The sequence below is a fragment of the Lissotriton helveticus genome, chromosome 8, assembly GCF_964261635.1.
Source record: "Lissotriton helveticus chromosome 8, aLisHel1.1, whole genome shotgun sequence".
Classification (NCBI taxonomy): Eukaryota; Metazoa; Chordata; class Amphibia; order Caudata; family Salamandridae; genus Lissotriton; species Lissotriton helveticus.
In genome coordinates, this window is record NC_136069.1 from 1,254,992,636 (window position 1) to 1,255,008,169 (window position 15,534).

At 44.0% G+C, this 15,534-nt stretch overlaps 1 protein-coding gene across 2 annotated transcripts in view; it reads left to right on the top strand.

The window, feature by feature from the left end:
• The window catches only part of GABRB3 (gamma-aminobutyric acid type A receptor subunit beta3), a 968,583-nt gene that overhangs the window by 544,988 nt on the left and 408,061 nt on the right, over positions 1 to 15,534 (top strand). Inside the window, exons 1-3 of one of the 2 annotated variants that reach the window (XM_078658236.1) lie at positions 9,767 to 10,276; positions 11,062 to 11,153; positions 11,240 to 11,307. In XM_078658236.1, the coding sequence (XP_078514362.1) occupies positions 10,194 to 10,276; positions 11,062 to 11,153; positions 11,240 to 11,307 (243 nt within the window). In that variant the 5' untranslated portion in view covers positions 9,767 to 10,193. Of the gene's footprint in view, positions 1 to 9,766; positions 10,277 to 11,061; positions 11,154 to 11,239; positions 11,308 to 15,534 lie in introns of those variants that run through there. The other variant, XM_078658235.1, reaches the window with a different exon arrangement.

Here is a 15,534-nt window from a genome sequence, read left to right on the forward strand (position 1 = left end):
AGAGGCAACGCAAGCACGAGAAAAAAAACCTGAGACAAAGGGAACAATGGGACCATGGGCACACTTCACAAAAATATCAAGTGAAAAGGGTAAGCCTGAGATTACTCCATGGGCCTTTAATGTCACAACGCCTACGCTCACTGACCACTGGCCAATACAAACATGATGGGGGTAATTGTGTGTTAACAGACCCATTAGATATACATGAGCTTGAAAAGCCAATAGTTATCCTAACAATGGCCGGCTCGGAGGAATGGAACACCACAGGGGGATCACTGGAAAATCTAAAGGAAACCCTGGTCACAGAAAAGGAAGTTCGGTCCGATCTATCTCATAACAAGAACATAATAATAACAACTAGATTGACAGAAGACCTGGATGTCCTGGATGTGTCAGAGCACTACTCATATCTCAAAGATGACAAATGGGAGGCACTTCTGGCAACCTATCAGGAGGAGTCGTGCAGGTGCGAATCCCTCGTAAATTCTAATTTAAAAACAGAGGGAAGCAAAGAAAACGAGACGCACCACCCAGCAGAGGGGCTTCTTGCACCACTAACTAGCATATCTGAATGCACAAGGGGCTCACAAAAAATCCATCAATGTGCTATAGAAAAAACATCGTATAGCGGTGACATTGGCAAAGATGCGGAGGAAAAACCAGACCCTGGAGACGCCTGGGCAAGTCTGCTTAAAACTGTGCAGCTTCTAGTAGAGGCTCTGCAATATCAGACCGACAAAATGGACTTACAACTAACCCTACAGAATACCCTGGCAGTTTTTGTGATAGCGATCAATGGCAAATTGGGCACGCTAAACACTACACTGCAAAGATTCAAGGAGCATGTGCCATTCGAGCATCGTGTCTGCGGTTACGGCCCAATTGTGGACAAACTAGCAACCCTACCATCAATGCTGATGGACTTATGTTCAGAACTGAAAAAAGGATTGAATCAAGTACAACCACAGCCAAGCGGATGGCACATCCCAAAGGGGTCTAGGAACGATATAGTGATTCATCGGAATGTGTCTGCACAAATGGGTCAATCAATGACAATGAACCAGAGTCTTCTAACTATTGCTAAAAATGAAATCAGCAAGCAAAAACAAACCTCGAAACTTAATCAAAGTCATATCCCGGAGCTTGCCATCGCAGACAGAGGGGAAATGAAATTAAATGCAAAGCAAAGACGGGCACTAAAACAGAAGGGTAGGAATAAAAAACAAAGCCCCAAAATGGACAGATTTCAACGACTCGTTGGGGCAACGCCAGTGCAAAAAGGGCCAATGGACCAAAATAATCTTTACTTTAGAAACATCAAACACAGAGTGCATTACCAACAGGCCGTGTATGTTTCAAAATCCTCCAAGTGGGAAACAAGAAAGCATTGTGCTCAAGTCTGTGTGTGAGACAGAGAGTCGATTCACCCCAGCTTCACCCAAATGGAATTACCCCCGGAAATTCCACTGAAGGTGAACTCAGAAATAGAATCGAAACAAAAACAACAAAATGCTCTCAATTGAATGAGACAAAGGAAGACTTTATGCCCTATGAAAATCCTCAGACTTCAATCACCCTTGATTCTATCCCTGAAGGCAGAAACATCACTTTGGGGAACTCGATCAACCCCGAAAGTAGACACGCCGTCAACAAGGAAGAAGAGAAGGCATGGAATAGGCAACTCTTGAATAAAGGCATAACCAAATTCAAATTACCTGTCACAACCACCGTATGATCCCAAGTGCTCAACCATACCGGGCCGGGCATAAAACTTCAAGGAAGTATGGAACATGGGACAGATAGGATCCCTCATGTGCAAGCCGTCCACATGGACTGGGAGCGAGTGGGAAAAGAATGTTCCCAAACAGAGGCTGGACCATCTTCCACAGGAGGCCAATACAATGTACTCAAAGGGGTACGAGGGACTGAAACAAACGCCATCTGGTTCATCCCAGAATACAGCTCTAAAGGAAGGCACGACGTCTTGAACCGAGGCAATATTTTGCGGCTCCTATCCCACATACCATCTCTGTCAGAGATAAGGACGACAGGCCTGGAATCAATAGAGGTCATGAAAGGTATGGATCACTCGGCAGGAAAAAAAACAAGAGCAACATGGACCACCTCAATAACTGTACATAACATTCTCCTGGACAGTGGGATTTTAAAGTCTTAGGGGATAATCATTGCTCCGTACACCAAAGCAGGCTATCCAGATCTGTTAAAACCACAGCTTACGAGGGGATCTGAGGGGACTGGAAATAAAAAAGTCATGTTGGTTCTAAAGGGAGCAATAGGGCACTGCAACATGGACATAGTACAACAACTGGAGGTACCGAGAATTTGTCGTAATCCCCTTACATTTCAGGAACGGGAAATTGATACAAGCTGGATCTCGAGAACCATAAATAATAATAAAAAGGATTGATAAAATCTCTGCTCCTCTCAAAGGGCCAACGCAAATGGATTAGTACCGCTTTGCTCCTGGAATGTAAATGGGCTCCTTAATAAAATAGCAGATCTGGAATTTGTTACCTATGTCAGGGCCTTCGATATAGTAACTCTGCAAGAAACCTGGGCATTGGAGCCACCACATCTCCAAGATTTTTCTACGTTTCTACAAAGGAGCAACGAAGACGGCAAAATTTGGCCGCCTGCAAGGAGGTTTAGTCATGTATGTTGCATACACAATTACTCACACTGCCCGCACTTGCGGTCCTAAAACTCAATCATCATTAGCTGTAACCATATCCTTTCCATCAAAAACAAACACAAGGAACAGCAACATCACAATAATAAACGTGTACATCCAACCAAAAAATTAAATTAAACTAACTATGGAAATGTGCAGTTTTGTGGAAATGTGCATAAGAGAAGGCCCTAATGCTGACCTCATCCTCAACAGGGACTTAAACTATAATTTAATGGGTTCCTCCATGTATGAAGAAATGCTCCAGCAAAACACAATTTGGAACATCCCGCCGCAAGGAGAAGTACAACTGGGCAAACAAACAAAGTCAGGGCAATCAACGTTGGAGGAGCTGGAACACCACAATCTAAGGGCATTAAATGGTAGGACAGCTGAAGATAACCCTCCAGTTACTTTGTTCAGCTCTAACAGAACAAGCGCAATACTGGACTATACCTTTGTCTCCCTATGTTTCTTTCAACGAATTGCATCGTTTCGGTTAGGCAATAAAGGTGACAGCTATCATCGGCCGCAGGAAATAGAGCTAAGAACCATCACACCAGCATTTGAACGCTGCCGGGTGCCACAGGGGGCAGATACCACTATCGACTTAAAAAGATTAAAATTTAAGTTAGCTGCTGGCAGCAAGATGCTGGAAAAGCTAAACAGCACTTTAATGCCAGAACTAGAAAAGGGGAAGTTCAGAACTGGCTAAACTTCCTAACAATGATGGAAGTATATGCGTCTAAGATCAAACCATTTAACAGGCAAAGGTTCAGCGGCACGAAACCTATATTGATTTCTTCAAAGCAAGAAATCAAGCTTGCACAAAAACATATCTATCGATTTTTGAGACACCTCAGGCACAAGCCCAATGACAAAAATCAACTGGAAATACTACGGAGACAAAGGGCAGATCTGAAAAAACTGAAAATGAATGCCAAACAGAGCCATGGAGGAGGTATTCTGGGTAAAACTATTTGCTGACGTTAAACATAATAATAGCATCAGTTTCTGGAATACTATAAATCAATTAATCCACCAAAATCATGATGGCATCTCCTCGAACATCGCAGAGGAACATTGGGTCAAATATCTACGTTCCCACTTACAACAAAAGAGTGAGCTCAGTGAACAGGATCAAAATAGTCAAAAAGAACTAGACCGCCACTTAACCATCAAGGATGGGGTAGAATGCAACACGGTCGACTCTGGGAATAGAAGGGGAGGCTTATCACCTGAGGAATTGCAAATAACTCATGCAACAGCAATTAAACAGCAGATAGGCAAGGGGAGAAGGGAAGGTGCGCCTGGCCCAAATGGAATAGCACCAGCTTTATACAAACAGGAGGCAACCTACTGGGCAGAAGCACTGGAACCACTGTTTAGAGAAATTAGGATGCTAAACACCCTGCCTAAATCTTGGAAAGGGTCAATCATTTCCCCAATTTTCAAATCTGGTGAAAAGTCGGTCCCACAAAACTATTGACTAGTGGCTTTATTAGACAATGAGGCAAAATATTTTGCTGGTACGTTATTAGCGGATCTCCAGGCACGGGCCACAGACATATCTGCAATCCCTTTACAACAAACTGGATTTGTAAAATCAGTCGGGAATACAACCAACATTCTATTTATTTATTTATTTATTTTATTTGCGAGTTTTTATAGCGCTATGAATAGACTCCCGAAGGAGTATCTCCGCGCTATTGGCAACCAGTAACGCAACTGACAAAAGAGCATTTTAATTAAAAAGAGAGTACTGTGAGGTTCCGAGTCCAGCAAATAAACAACTAAACTGAGCCAAACAGAAAGGTTTTCAGACATTTTCTGAATTGGAGGTGGTTATGACACTGTCTTAGTGAAAGTGGGAGGGAGTTCCAAAGATTAGGACCTACTACAGACAAGGCCCTACCACCTAGTCTGGATTTGGTTATCCTAGGAACATTTAGTAACAGCTGGTCACTGGATCTGAGGGATCGAATAGGGGCATAAGGAACAAACTTGCTGGCTAGATACTCTGGTCCCAATTGATTAAGTCCCTTATGGATAACGCAGCAGGTCTTGAACTTCACACGTTGGCGTATTGGTAGCCAGTGTAGTTTTTGAAGTAATGGTTTGGAGGGGGATCTAGGAGGTACATTTAACACCAGCCTAGCTGCGGTATTTTGCACCACCTGTAGACGGTCTAGAACCTCCTCATTTGCACCTGCCAGAAGACCGTTACAATAATCAAGTCTGCTTATGACCAGAGCTTGAACTAAGGTTTTCCTATGGGAGTCCGGTAGAAAAGGAAAAATCCTGCGGAGCAGACCAATCGCATGGAAACAGGATCCCACAGTGATGTTAACATTATGCTTCATGGTCAGCTCCGGCTCCAATGTGACTCCCAAATTCTTGATTACTGTTTTGGGCTCAGGAACTGGGCCCAAGTCTGAAGGCCACCAGTCGGGGGACCATTGAATCCTAGCTTCCCCGAAGAGCATCACCTCCGTCTTTCCAACGTTACATTGCAATGCTCATGGACAAGGCTGAAGACACACGGACACCTCTATACGTATGTTTTATTGACTATAAGGCCACATTTGATCATGTCAATCGCACTAAATTAGGGTCCAAGCTGCACAGATAGGGGCTGCCACAGCCCTTATTAAATTTGCAAATAAACTTGCACACTTACACATGGCTGCAGGTGAAGTTGAGTGACGGAACTTTCTTGTCGAGGCGCATCCCAACGGTTAAAGGGCTGAAACAAGGTTGCGTCTTAGCACCGACTCTCTTCAACTTATATATAGCTGACTTAGTACCACTCCCGATCAGCTACAACTCACATGCCCCAAAACTAGGAGATATTTTGATACCCTGCCTCTTGTATGCGGATGACATAGTCCTGATTAGTAAAACAAAAGTAGGGCTACAACGTCTCCTAAAGGCAACTCGGGACTTCTCCAAAGCAAATGACCTAACGATCAACTTGGCTAAAAAGAGAACCATGATAATCAAGGAAAAAAGGAGACAAACTGGAGCCTGGTTTTGGGGGCGGGGGGGACTAAAATTGAGGATACAGTGGAATACACATACCTGGGCGTGAAGTTGGATAGCGGGGGTCGCATCACAGAAGAATAGCATTAGGCGCAAAGGCCTAATACTGGCTTCCACTTTAAAAACACTAAATTCAGAGTTGACGGGCCATCGATCCTCCCTTTGATTGAGGTAGTTCGGGCAAAACTGCTGCCAACAATCACCTATGGCAGCGAAGCTCAGAAAGGCAGAGATGCTAAAATACTTGACGCCGTAGTAACAACTGTATATAGGATCATCCTTGGGCTGCCCAAACACACCTCACCTGCACAAATTAGGCTTGAATTCAGTGTTCAAAAACAAACAGTTGCAAGGCAAGGAGCATTCATCATTGCATGGGACAAAGTACGAAAAGCTCCACATGGTACACTAAATCACCAGCTATGGAAGGAGATAGATCAACATTCCAAATCACCTACCGCTGAATATCTTTATAGCAGTTTAAATGGGTTGGGTCTATGTCAGCTTTGGGAAACATCAACAACCACTATTATTTAAAAAAAAAAAAAAAACTAGTGTGGAAAACAGTGAAACATCTTTCCTTGTTGGAGGACAAGGCCACATTAACAAAAAGGGCCCATGGCTGGATGACATTAAAGACATATACGGAGTCGGCCGCCCAAGCCTATTTCAATCTGGGGTATGACAAGAATATAAAAATTGCTTTCATGAAGTACAGACTGGGGCTGTTACCCTGCAGTCAACATCTTCCTCCCTGGTTAAGAGAGAAAGCGGACACTGCGTGCCGCTTATGTGGTTCAGCATTGGAAGATCTGCTGCATTTACTGTGCTCCTGCAAAAAACTGCTTAAAGAACGGAAACAACTGTTGAGGCGACATTTTAATCAGCGGGGGATTAGCATCAGGAGGCAAGCTCTACTGGCATGCTTTGCACCGAATGATCCACAACTGAATTGCAGCCTGGTGAAGTATCATCTGAAACTGTGCGATAGTAAAATGCCTGAAATAGAGACCTAAGAAATTTAAGGGGGGTACACATGGGCAAATGTCCTGAGGCTCACTCAAGAAATACCTCTCAAAGAAATTAACTTTTACATCTGCAGTACACGGAGATCGGACAATACAGTACCTGAGGGCATGTTATATGGAAAAGAGGGGTGGTTCACCAAGGTCAGAAGGGTTTGTCAATGTTGGCAAAAGCTTGGTTGGATGGTCTGGAATGCTGTGGCAGCAATTGGACAGAAATTATACATTTCGCTGTTAAAGCTGCTTCATTTTAGAAATCTCATTCTGTTATTTTTTAGCTTTTAAAATTAATAATTATGAAGGAATGCGTTGTAAATGTATATAAATTGTGTTCTTTTCTTTTGATAATGTTGGCATTTTGCAACGGTTTTAATTAACTATGCAAATAAATATATACCTTACCTTAAAATGAGGTTCAAAGGGGAGCAGAACAGCCAGGGAAAGTCAGGCCTACCTACCCACATCTCCTCTGACCCAGCCAGAGAGCAGGCTAAAGGAAGAATTCTGCAGATGTCAGGAGGAGCAGAGCTATGAAAATGAGCTTCATTGGAGGTTGGTTTAAATAGTTCTTGCATGTCTACTGAGATTTCAGCCATCAATAATTTTGGATGAATAGTGCTTTCTGGGACAAGAATATGCCACACTTTGGAGAAAGTTGGCACGCACTGGGGTGTTGCCTTGCACCTCATTGGAGAGGAGTGGTCTCCTGCTTGACCCTAGAGAACACTGAATAAATATGTGAGAGGTGAAGAGCCACTCACATCTGCTGCTTAAATCTAAGAGAAGAAGGGTTACCTTTCTGGAAACTTGATTTGCACCACCAGGCCCTGCATTCTAACTGACTGCACCTGCTGCACTATCTGGAACTACAACCCTGTGTATGTACTTTCCTTCTAAAGGATTAACAAGTGGTTTCACTGCAAGCTACAGGTTACCAGCGCTCACCTGCATCACCACCACCAAGAGTCCCATGCCTGGAGTGAGTCAAGCGGACTTTTGAGGATTTGGCACGGATTTGAGAATTATGGTCCCAACCGTCCAAGGACCATCCAGGAGATTCCAGGCCCTTGGATTTGTGATTTGGACACTTTGAACCCACAAGGACATCTTCAGGAAACACTTCCTGAACTTTGGAGAACTTTCGGGAAAAGGCTCCAGAAAAGTTGCTACGTGCGAAGGTAAAATGGAGACCAGGGCTTCCCGGTTATTGTATCTGGTCAGGGATTCATCACGGTTGACCAGAAACTTTCACTTTGTCCCGATTAAGCCCAACCAGATGTTCAAAAGTGGCGCTATAAACTTTTAAGCACTATAAAGTGGAAATTCTTTAAAAATCATATACCCAGTTCCCTACATTAGATGTTTGTCATTTTGGTGTCATTTTAAAGATAAAAATATTTCCTATTTTTATGTATTGGTTTGGGATTTTTATTGTGTGTTGTGTCATAATCATTTACAGAATTATTGTTTTTAAATGCTTTACATACCTGTCTCCCAAATTAAGCCTGCCTGCTGGCAGCTAAGCTACCATGGGTTGAGCATGGGAATAATTTATGGAGACATTTAGTGAGCCCTAGACCATGTTAGTGGCCTTATTGCCAGTGGTAGATACATATTTACCACTACTAATGACCCACTTTCCAACAGTATAACTAACAACAAGGAGCTTAGAGGGTTGTAAGGTCATAGGTCGCCCTCCACTCAACATATACTATCCAAAATTATGACCTAGACCAAGTGGGCACCTATAAGGTAATTATTTCAGTAGCGTATCTTACAATGAAAACCATTACAACTCACTCCCCTATTTTAATTGATGGGGTAGGTGATACATCTACATTGTGCCACATTTAAAAATTGCCCGATCCCTTTAGTAAAACGTTGTGAGACAAATTACACACACCCAAGTGTCAAACTCAGACAAGGAAAAAAGTGTGTGTGAGCGAGATGGCACCTCACGGGCGAACCACCAACGGGAACCTGGCAGGTACTCACCGGGATTGCCCTGATCTCATCATTGGCACCATCAAGCTCTAAGGAAAATTGTGTCCAGAACCAAAGCAATGTGTTTGTGAAGATGCAATGTAAAAAGACTACGAACAACACATATAGTGTCAAAACAACATATAAACCACAAACAACACGGATATTTAACTTTATTCTGTCTCTTTCGTGTTGGTTGTGGACTCTAAAAAAGTGAGTATGGCTCCTACTTATCTCACCATACTCTACTTACAGCCGACATGTTTCATTGCCATTTAAAAGTTTTTGGCAATTTCTTCAGGGCGTCACAATTTAAGCCACTGCATCGGACAAATGTAGTCTTCACAACCTCAATCGGCCAACTTGACTCATACCGGCCGAGAGGACCTCTTAGGATATTTTTGAGACTCCAAACGTAAGTCAATTCTGTTCCCCTTCGGTTATTTTCACGATAGGGCGACCGAACTACTGCGTTTCATCAGCCTTAGCCAAGAGACACTTATAGGGAATAAAGAGGACAAATTGACAGCAACACTGTGTGCCTTGTTCTAAATATGATGGATGAGGTTTTGAAATATATTTCTGAGATTCCTTTCATGTTTATTTAATCTAATTGTACTGAGGTTTGCTTAGGTAATTAAAGGGTGTGAAGCAGGTTTGAGAAGTCAGTCTTTCCCCGTGCAATCCTCAGTCCCTCTCTTCAAAGGTGGTTGACAGCCCTCCTTCACTGCCTCCCCTTCCAACTGCCGGGCTTACTCCAAAGTGCGTCACGCGTGCGGGACTCCCGTTAGCCGCCGTTCCCCTCTGCCGCCGAAAGTCACCGAGGCGCACATGCTCGACCCCCTCCTCGCAGCGCACCCTGCTCCGGCCGTAAATCACACCATAACAACGGGAAGCTGAAATAAATAATAAATCCCCGGGGACCCCAGGGGTCGGATGTCTCTCCGTACGGGCAGGAGCTAAGTGGGCTGCGCCTAGAGCTGGAGCCATGGCTGCTGATGGGGTCTACTCGTTCCCGCCCAATAGAAGCCTTCGCAAGCACCAACGGCCGCGGCGCTCCAACAGGCGCGCGCTGCACGCAGGCGGCGGCCGCTAGGAAAAGGCGGGCGGCGCGCGGCAGAGTCCCTCACATCCCTTCCCGCTTTCTCTCTCTCTCTCTCTCAGCGCGGGGGGCATATGGAGCGACGCGCGTGAGAGTACATCGCCGAGCGTGCCCCCTGTCACACTGCATGGGTCTTACTCGGCCACAGAGGGAGGTCTGTGCCCGCAGCCACAGAGAAGACATGCGGCCGCTCCCCGGAGGGCCCCGCGCTCTCAATCCGTAGAAGCAGCGCGTGGGCCGGGAGCCCAGACCGGCTCGGAGAGCGACAGAGCGCGGTCACTGCTGAATGTTGCTCCGGGTACTCTAGCCCCGTGCCGCTGGAGGAGGAGGCGGCGGCGGCGGCTGCGAAGGGATGCGGGGCTCCGGCGGGGGGCGGCTCTCCGGGCTCCTCTGCGCCCCCGCCCTGCTGCTACTTCTGCTCTGCTGCGCTCACAGGTACCGGACGCCAGGCCTTCTTCTACCCCCTACTCCTACCCCGACTTCCTACCCCAGAAGCAGTAGCGCGTGCAGTCCTACTTAGCCCGTGCCACCGGACCCACTCTGATTACTGCCAGCCCATTGCCACGGGCAAGTCATGCCTCTGAAACCACTATCCGTGGGGTCCTCTGCTTTTCCATACCTCTACTTGCCATGGTTGGTTTCGTGTTCATCCGATATGGTGATGAGGATTCCAAGTGAACTTTCAATTGAAGTCCATTCAGGGCTGGTGGAAAGATGTGTGGGGACCCTGTTGGAACCACCTATATGGTGCATTCTTGATATCCACAGAAAGCAGTCGGTGGTGATATATTTTCTTCTCATCGTGCACACGATGCTCCCTCCACTAAATACTCTTGTTTGTTCCGAAATAGATGCGGTGCCCATGCTCTAGTTTGGTTTTTGAAGCTCGTCGCCCAAGTCGTGACTACAGAAATGCCTGTCTCCAATGTACTGTTCTCAGTGCTTCGAAATGTAGACATTCCGAGCACTGTTAAAATGTAGGTTCCATTCTCAAACTCTCCTCAGCGATACTAAGGAATCTAACGCCTCAGAATCTGCTTGATTCCTTTAAGCACGCCTCACCGTTTTCCCAAATCCGTCCTATGCAACTTTGTTTGAACTATTTGGCATTGCGATGTCTGGGAAAGCTAACACATGGGCTATGTATCTTTTTCTTGCTGCTGACTTATGTAACATGTCAAATCTCGGCTCATGCCCATTTCTCTTTCCTCTCCCTGTAGTGCCAACGACCCCGGGAACATGTCTTTTGTAAAGGAAACTGTGGACAGGCTCCTGAAAGGCTACGACATCCGCCTCCGGCCTGACTTTGGGGGTAAGAGTGGGACATTTTGGGAGACGTGGTTATCTGAAGGTGAGTTGTTGTGCTGGTAAATCTGACGAAAATGCGTTTTGCCGCAGGCCCGCCAGTTGCTGTGGGGATGAACATAGACATTGCCAGCATCGACATGGTTTCAGAAGTTAACATGGTGAGTACCTTTAGTTGGTGCATGTACAAGGCCACGTTAAAGTTTGTTAATGTTTTATCTTATTTAATAGACAAACCCTGCTTATTGTCTGCGAGAGAGCGCTAAATTCGTCATTAACCTCAGAAGTGTGCATAGGTGTCGCGAAATAGATCATCCGTGCTGATAAAACCAAGGCACATTTTGCAACATTACCCCATAGCATCCTGGCTCCTGTGGGATGCGTGTGTTTTGTGGGTGACTACTAGTTTATGCCGGTGCTGTCAATGGTGCTAGGTACAAAGTACGGCATTTGTTGTGTGTGCGCATGCATTTTACCAATCTCTAGCAGGAGTGAAGTTGCTGGGAAATGTTATTCCTGCCACGCCTGACAAGCGTGTCTGTTGTAACGCGTACCGCGTCATCTTACACAACTCTATAACTTGAGTGGAGTTGCTGCACAGTTTTTATACCTACCACATACAGCTTCTGTAACCCGTGTTTACCAATACCCACGTATTTCAAACATATTTGTAGCAGAAGAGAAGATGCTGGGTAGCTGATATTAGTGTATGCATGAAAACATTGGGAAGTACTGTAGAGGTGCTTTTCCAATTAGCTGTGTTTGGGGCAAGCTTGTCTATTAGAATGTAAAGGAGAACCTCGGGAGGAGCTCTCCATCGTGCTGATCTGGTGCGTAGGAAACGCTGCGCCGTCCCACCAGAACTTGTGTAAATTGACTGGTAGTTAGGGTTTTTATTGCACTTACACCATTGTTAGTTGCACGGGCGCCTCCTTACGGACACCGCAGAATTTCAAAGGTTGAAATCAAAACAATGCACACGAGTCGCTTCATTCAGCCACTTTAATCGAGTATGATCAACGTGCTCACTTATGCTAGTATTTACATATTCTGACATATAAAACTAGATAAGATGATGCCAACCACATGGCTCGAGTGGGAGTTTCATGAAATTCCACACTGAGTCATGTTGTTTTATGCATATGAGTACGGCGTAGGATATGCTATTGGAAGTGTTTGATTTGCAGTTTAGTTCTTTTGTGAACCAGAGTGATTGTAATTGTATTCATGTTAAAAGCGAGTAAATATACATTGTAATATTTCATCACCTAACACGAGGACCACGGCACAACAAAGTTAATGGAACGTTAAGGCTAAGTTTGACTACAAGAGCTGTGATGTTTTCTAAGGCACCCGATGCCGATTCGACAAATAACACGTACGAAATACAGCTGAAGTAATTGCACACATCCTATGATGTACGTTTAGGCGGTGCCCAGACCTCGCGTTTAGGAACAAAAAATATGACATAGAACTTCAAGAAAGTTACAGAATGTTGTAAAATATTTAACAAGAAAACTCAAATTCATAAGGAACATCGGTGATACATCTGAAATCACCTTTGAATGCTGCAGCGCTTTATTACATCAGAACGTAATGCGCCTTAAAACCTCATTGTGTGTTCCTGAACATATACTGTTGACTCATCAAATTGAAACCCTCGTGAAGTGCTCTAATTGCTGACCATTTCTGCACTGATTGCCCGGTCAGAAACTGCGAGGAACGCGCAGCAGCAATTACAACAGAGAAACAGATCACATGATCTCGTGACTTTTAGGAGGCTAATGAATGCAGTTTCAGCAGCACGCAGTTGAAATGAATTCCTACTGGAACGCATTTACGGGGAGCTTTTCCCAGCAACCATTATCACACCACACCAACGCAAGTGCGTACAAAGCCAAACTATATCTGCTTTTAACAGTTGGTATATCAGGTTGATGGATCTAAAGAGCTTGTACGTTATTACTTATTTAGTTGTCAAATGGAAAGGATGTTTAAAAGCCCAGATTGTTGAAGACAATAGCGAATCCCTTCGCTTAGCAAGTTAGTATTGCGTTTCACCAGGTCAGAAACATTAGTCTAGCAGTGGCATGACACGTGATAAGTCGAACAATCATATATAGTATACTATAGTATAGTTACTAGCAAGTACAATTTCAGTTGCCCAACTGGCTCTTAAAAATTCTAGAAATACAAAAAAGTGAACCTGTCTTTTCAGGGTTGATATTTTAGCACTGTTTCTTAAGCAATCACAGTTGTAGCAGGGTCGCCAAGATAAAAACACTCTCTCACAGTGGCAAAGCCGGTTGTTTATGCCAGTAACATTGTTGTGTGTTTTTTACACCAAAGATTCTCAAGCACTGTTTGCCAGTCTACCTTTACCTGAATAATTTTGATGTTAAGGATACGGGCAAACGTTTATTTGGCAGCTTACCATTTATTTGAAAGTATTATTAACATTTGCCCATATATACTTTTGTAATTCCTATATTTTGTCCACCAGTTTTCGCAAAAGTGTGCGATGTGTGCGAAACATCCTATCTTGTGTTGACAATCGAAGAATTGTAACTCTGTCACAACTGAGATTTACTGCAACAAATGGTCCCAATTCGCTCAATTGTCAGACTCCATATATACACACCAGGCCTTAAACACCAGCAAGGCTGCAGTGTGTAGCAGACCCAAAGGCTACATTATGCATATTCCGTGGATAACATACCAGAATAAATAATCTACAACCCATAAACCATGAGTAAACGTTCTCGTTAAAATTACATGATTACACTGAACATTGTTGTGGTGGGTAAACCACACGATTCCAAGTTTGTCTGCAGTTAGGAGATTGCTGTGGCTTTTTCGATTTTTGCTTGTAATAAATGTAAAACTGAACCACATCAGATGTCAAATGGTGCTTCCGTATTATAACATTCATCAACATCCTTTGTTTAGAGAACACTTTTTTGCTGTGTGACTTTCAATACTTTAACATATCAGAAATCACTTGAGGTGCTAAATAGTCATGTCACGCAGAGTTCAAATTCACAACAAATGTATGTAGAGTGGCGTTCTATTCATAATACATTTTGTGAAAATTGTTTAAATGCTTTTTTTTGTTGACGGTAATATTAATAAGAGTGATTTGTGGCATGCAATGCGCGTCGTTTAGCCTACATAATACCAAACTTCTTTGAGTTACATATTGCACACATGAGCTTTGGGAAATAGCGTATAAATATCACGAGTTATTAACATGTGGAAGCCAACTATGGCCATGTTCAATAGAATACTATGTGCCTTTCAATTTGAAGTTGGTTTTAACTGATTAAGCATAGATTTTACAAATGAATAGTGTATAATAATTCATTGTGCTTTTGTAATGATAGATGAAGTTAACCCTGTTTTGTTGATGTGAGGGACTAATATTAGTTTCGTCTGAAATGAGATACTCGAAGCAGTGCAGAGTTGTAAATAGTCCCTCTATTTTTGTGATAAGCCAAGTTTATTTTTATGTTGGGCTTTAAAAGGAGTTGGTGTATTCAAAACACATATAGAAGCACCTTTGATTTAAAGCATCCGTAATAATGTTGGTGTACTTTAAGAACCCATTTGGGGGAGGGGGAACTCAGGCAGACAAGAGTTACTGAAGCACAACCATGGTGGCCGATGCCTTTTATCACCGCTTCCTCGGGGCCTGCCTACAATGGCACTGCAGACTGAACACCAAGTACAGTCTGTCAGTACGTGGCCCTCCAGGTAGGGGATCGAGCATTCCAAATCATCTCAGTGTGAGACTAGATACCCTGAGGCCGACAGTTACCAAATAGCCTTCAATGTTGATAGTAACCTAGTGCTTATCTTTTATAAAACAGAAATGTGCTTTATTATATCAAAAGAAAATGGCACAAAAAGGAATATGACTGTTGACATAATTCTGTAACAGGTGCTAAGTTGAAAATAGGCAAAAACGTATCAGGCTTCGAATAAATCTCAAAGGTGTAGATTCACTGTGATTAGATGAAGCATATTTCTGTGTCAGTGACTAGTGGGCCATTTCTTCAGAGCCACGTACACAGGCAACCACCATTGTTTCTTTTCCTAAAGCCGAAAGAGTCCCAGAATCTGGTGAACACAAGTTCACGGGTGCAGTAGTTATCTGCCCATAGCAGCAGCAAGGTCTCCTGAGCAAGGTCCTCCCCAGGAGTGTGTGCATAATGGCCCATCTTCCTCCCATGTTGTTTAAGAGCTCTCTGCAAATACAGCTGGTCAGGGGGCGCTGCTGCAGGCTCCAAAGGGGAACAGGCCCAAACCAGAAGCTCCCCCTCTCAGAGAAGTGAAGAGCCCATCTTCTGGTGCCAGCGATTCTTTGCTTTTTCTTGATCCTCTGCTCA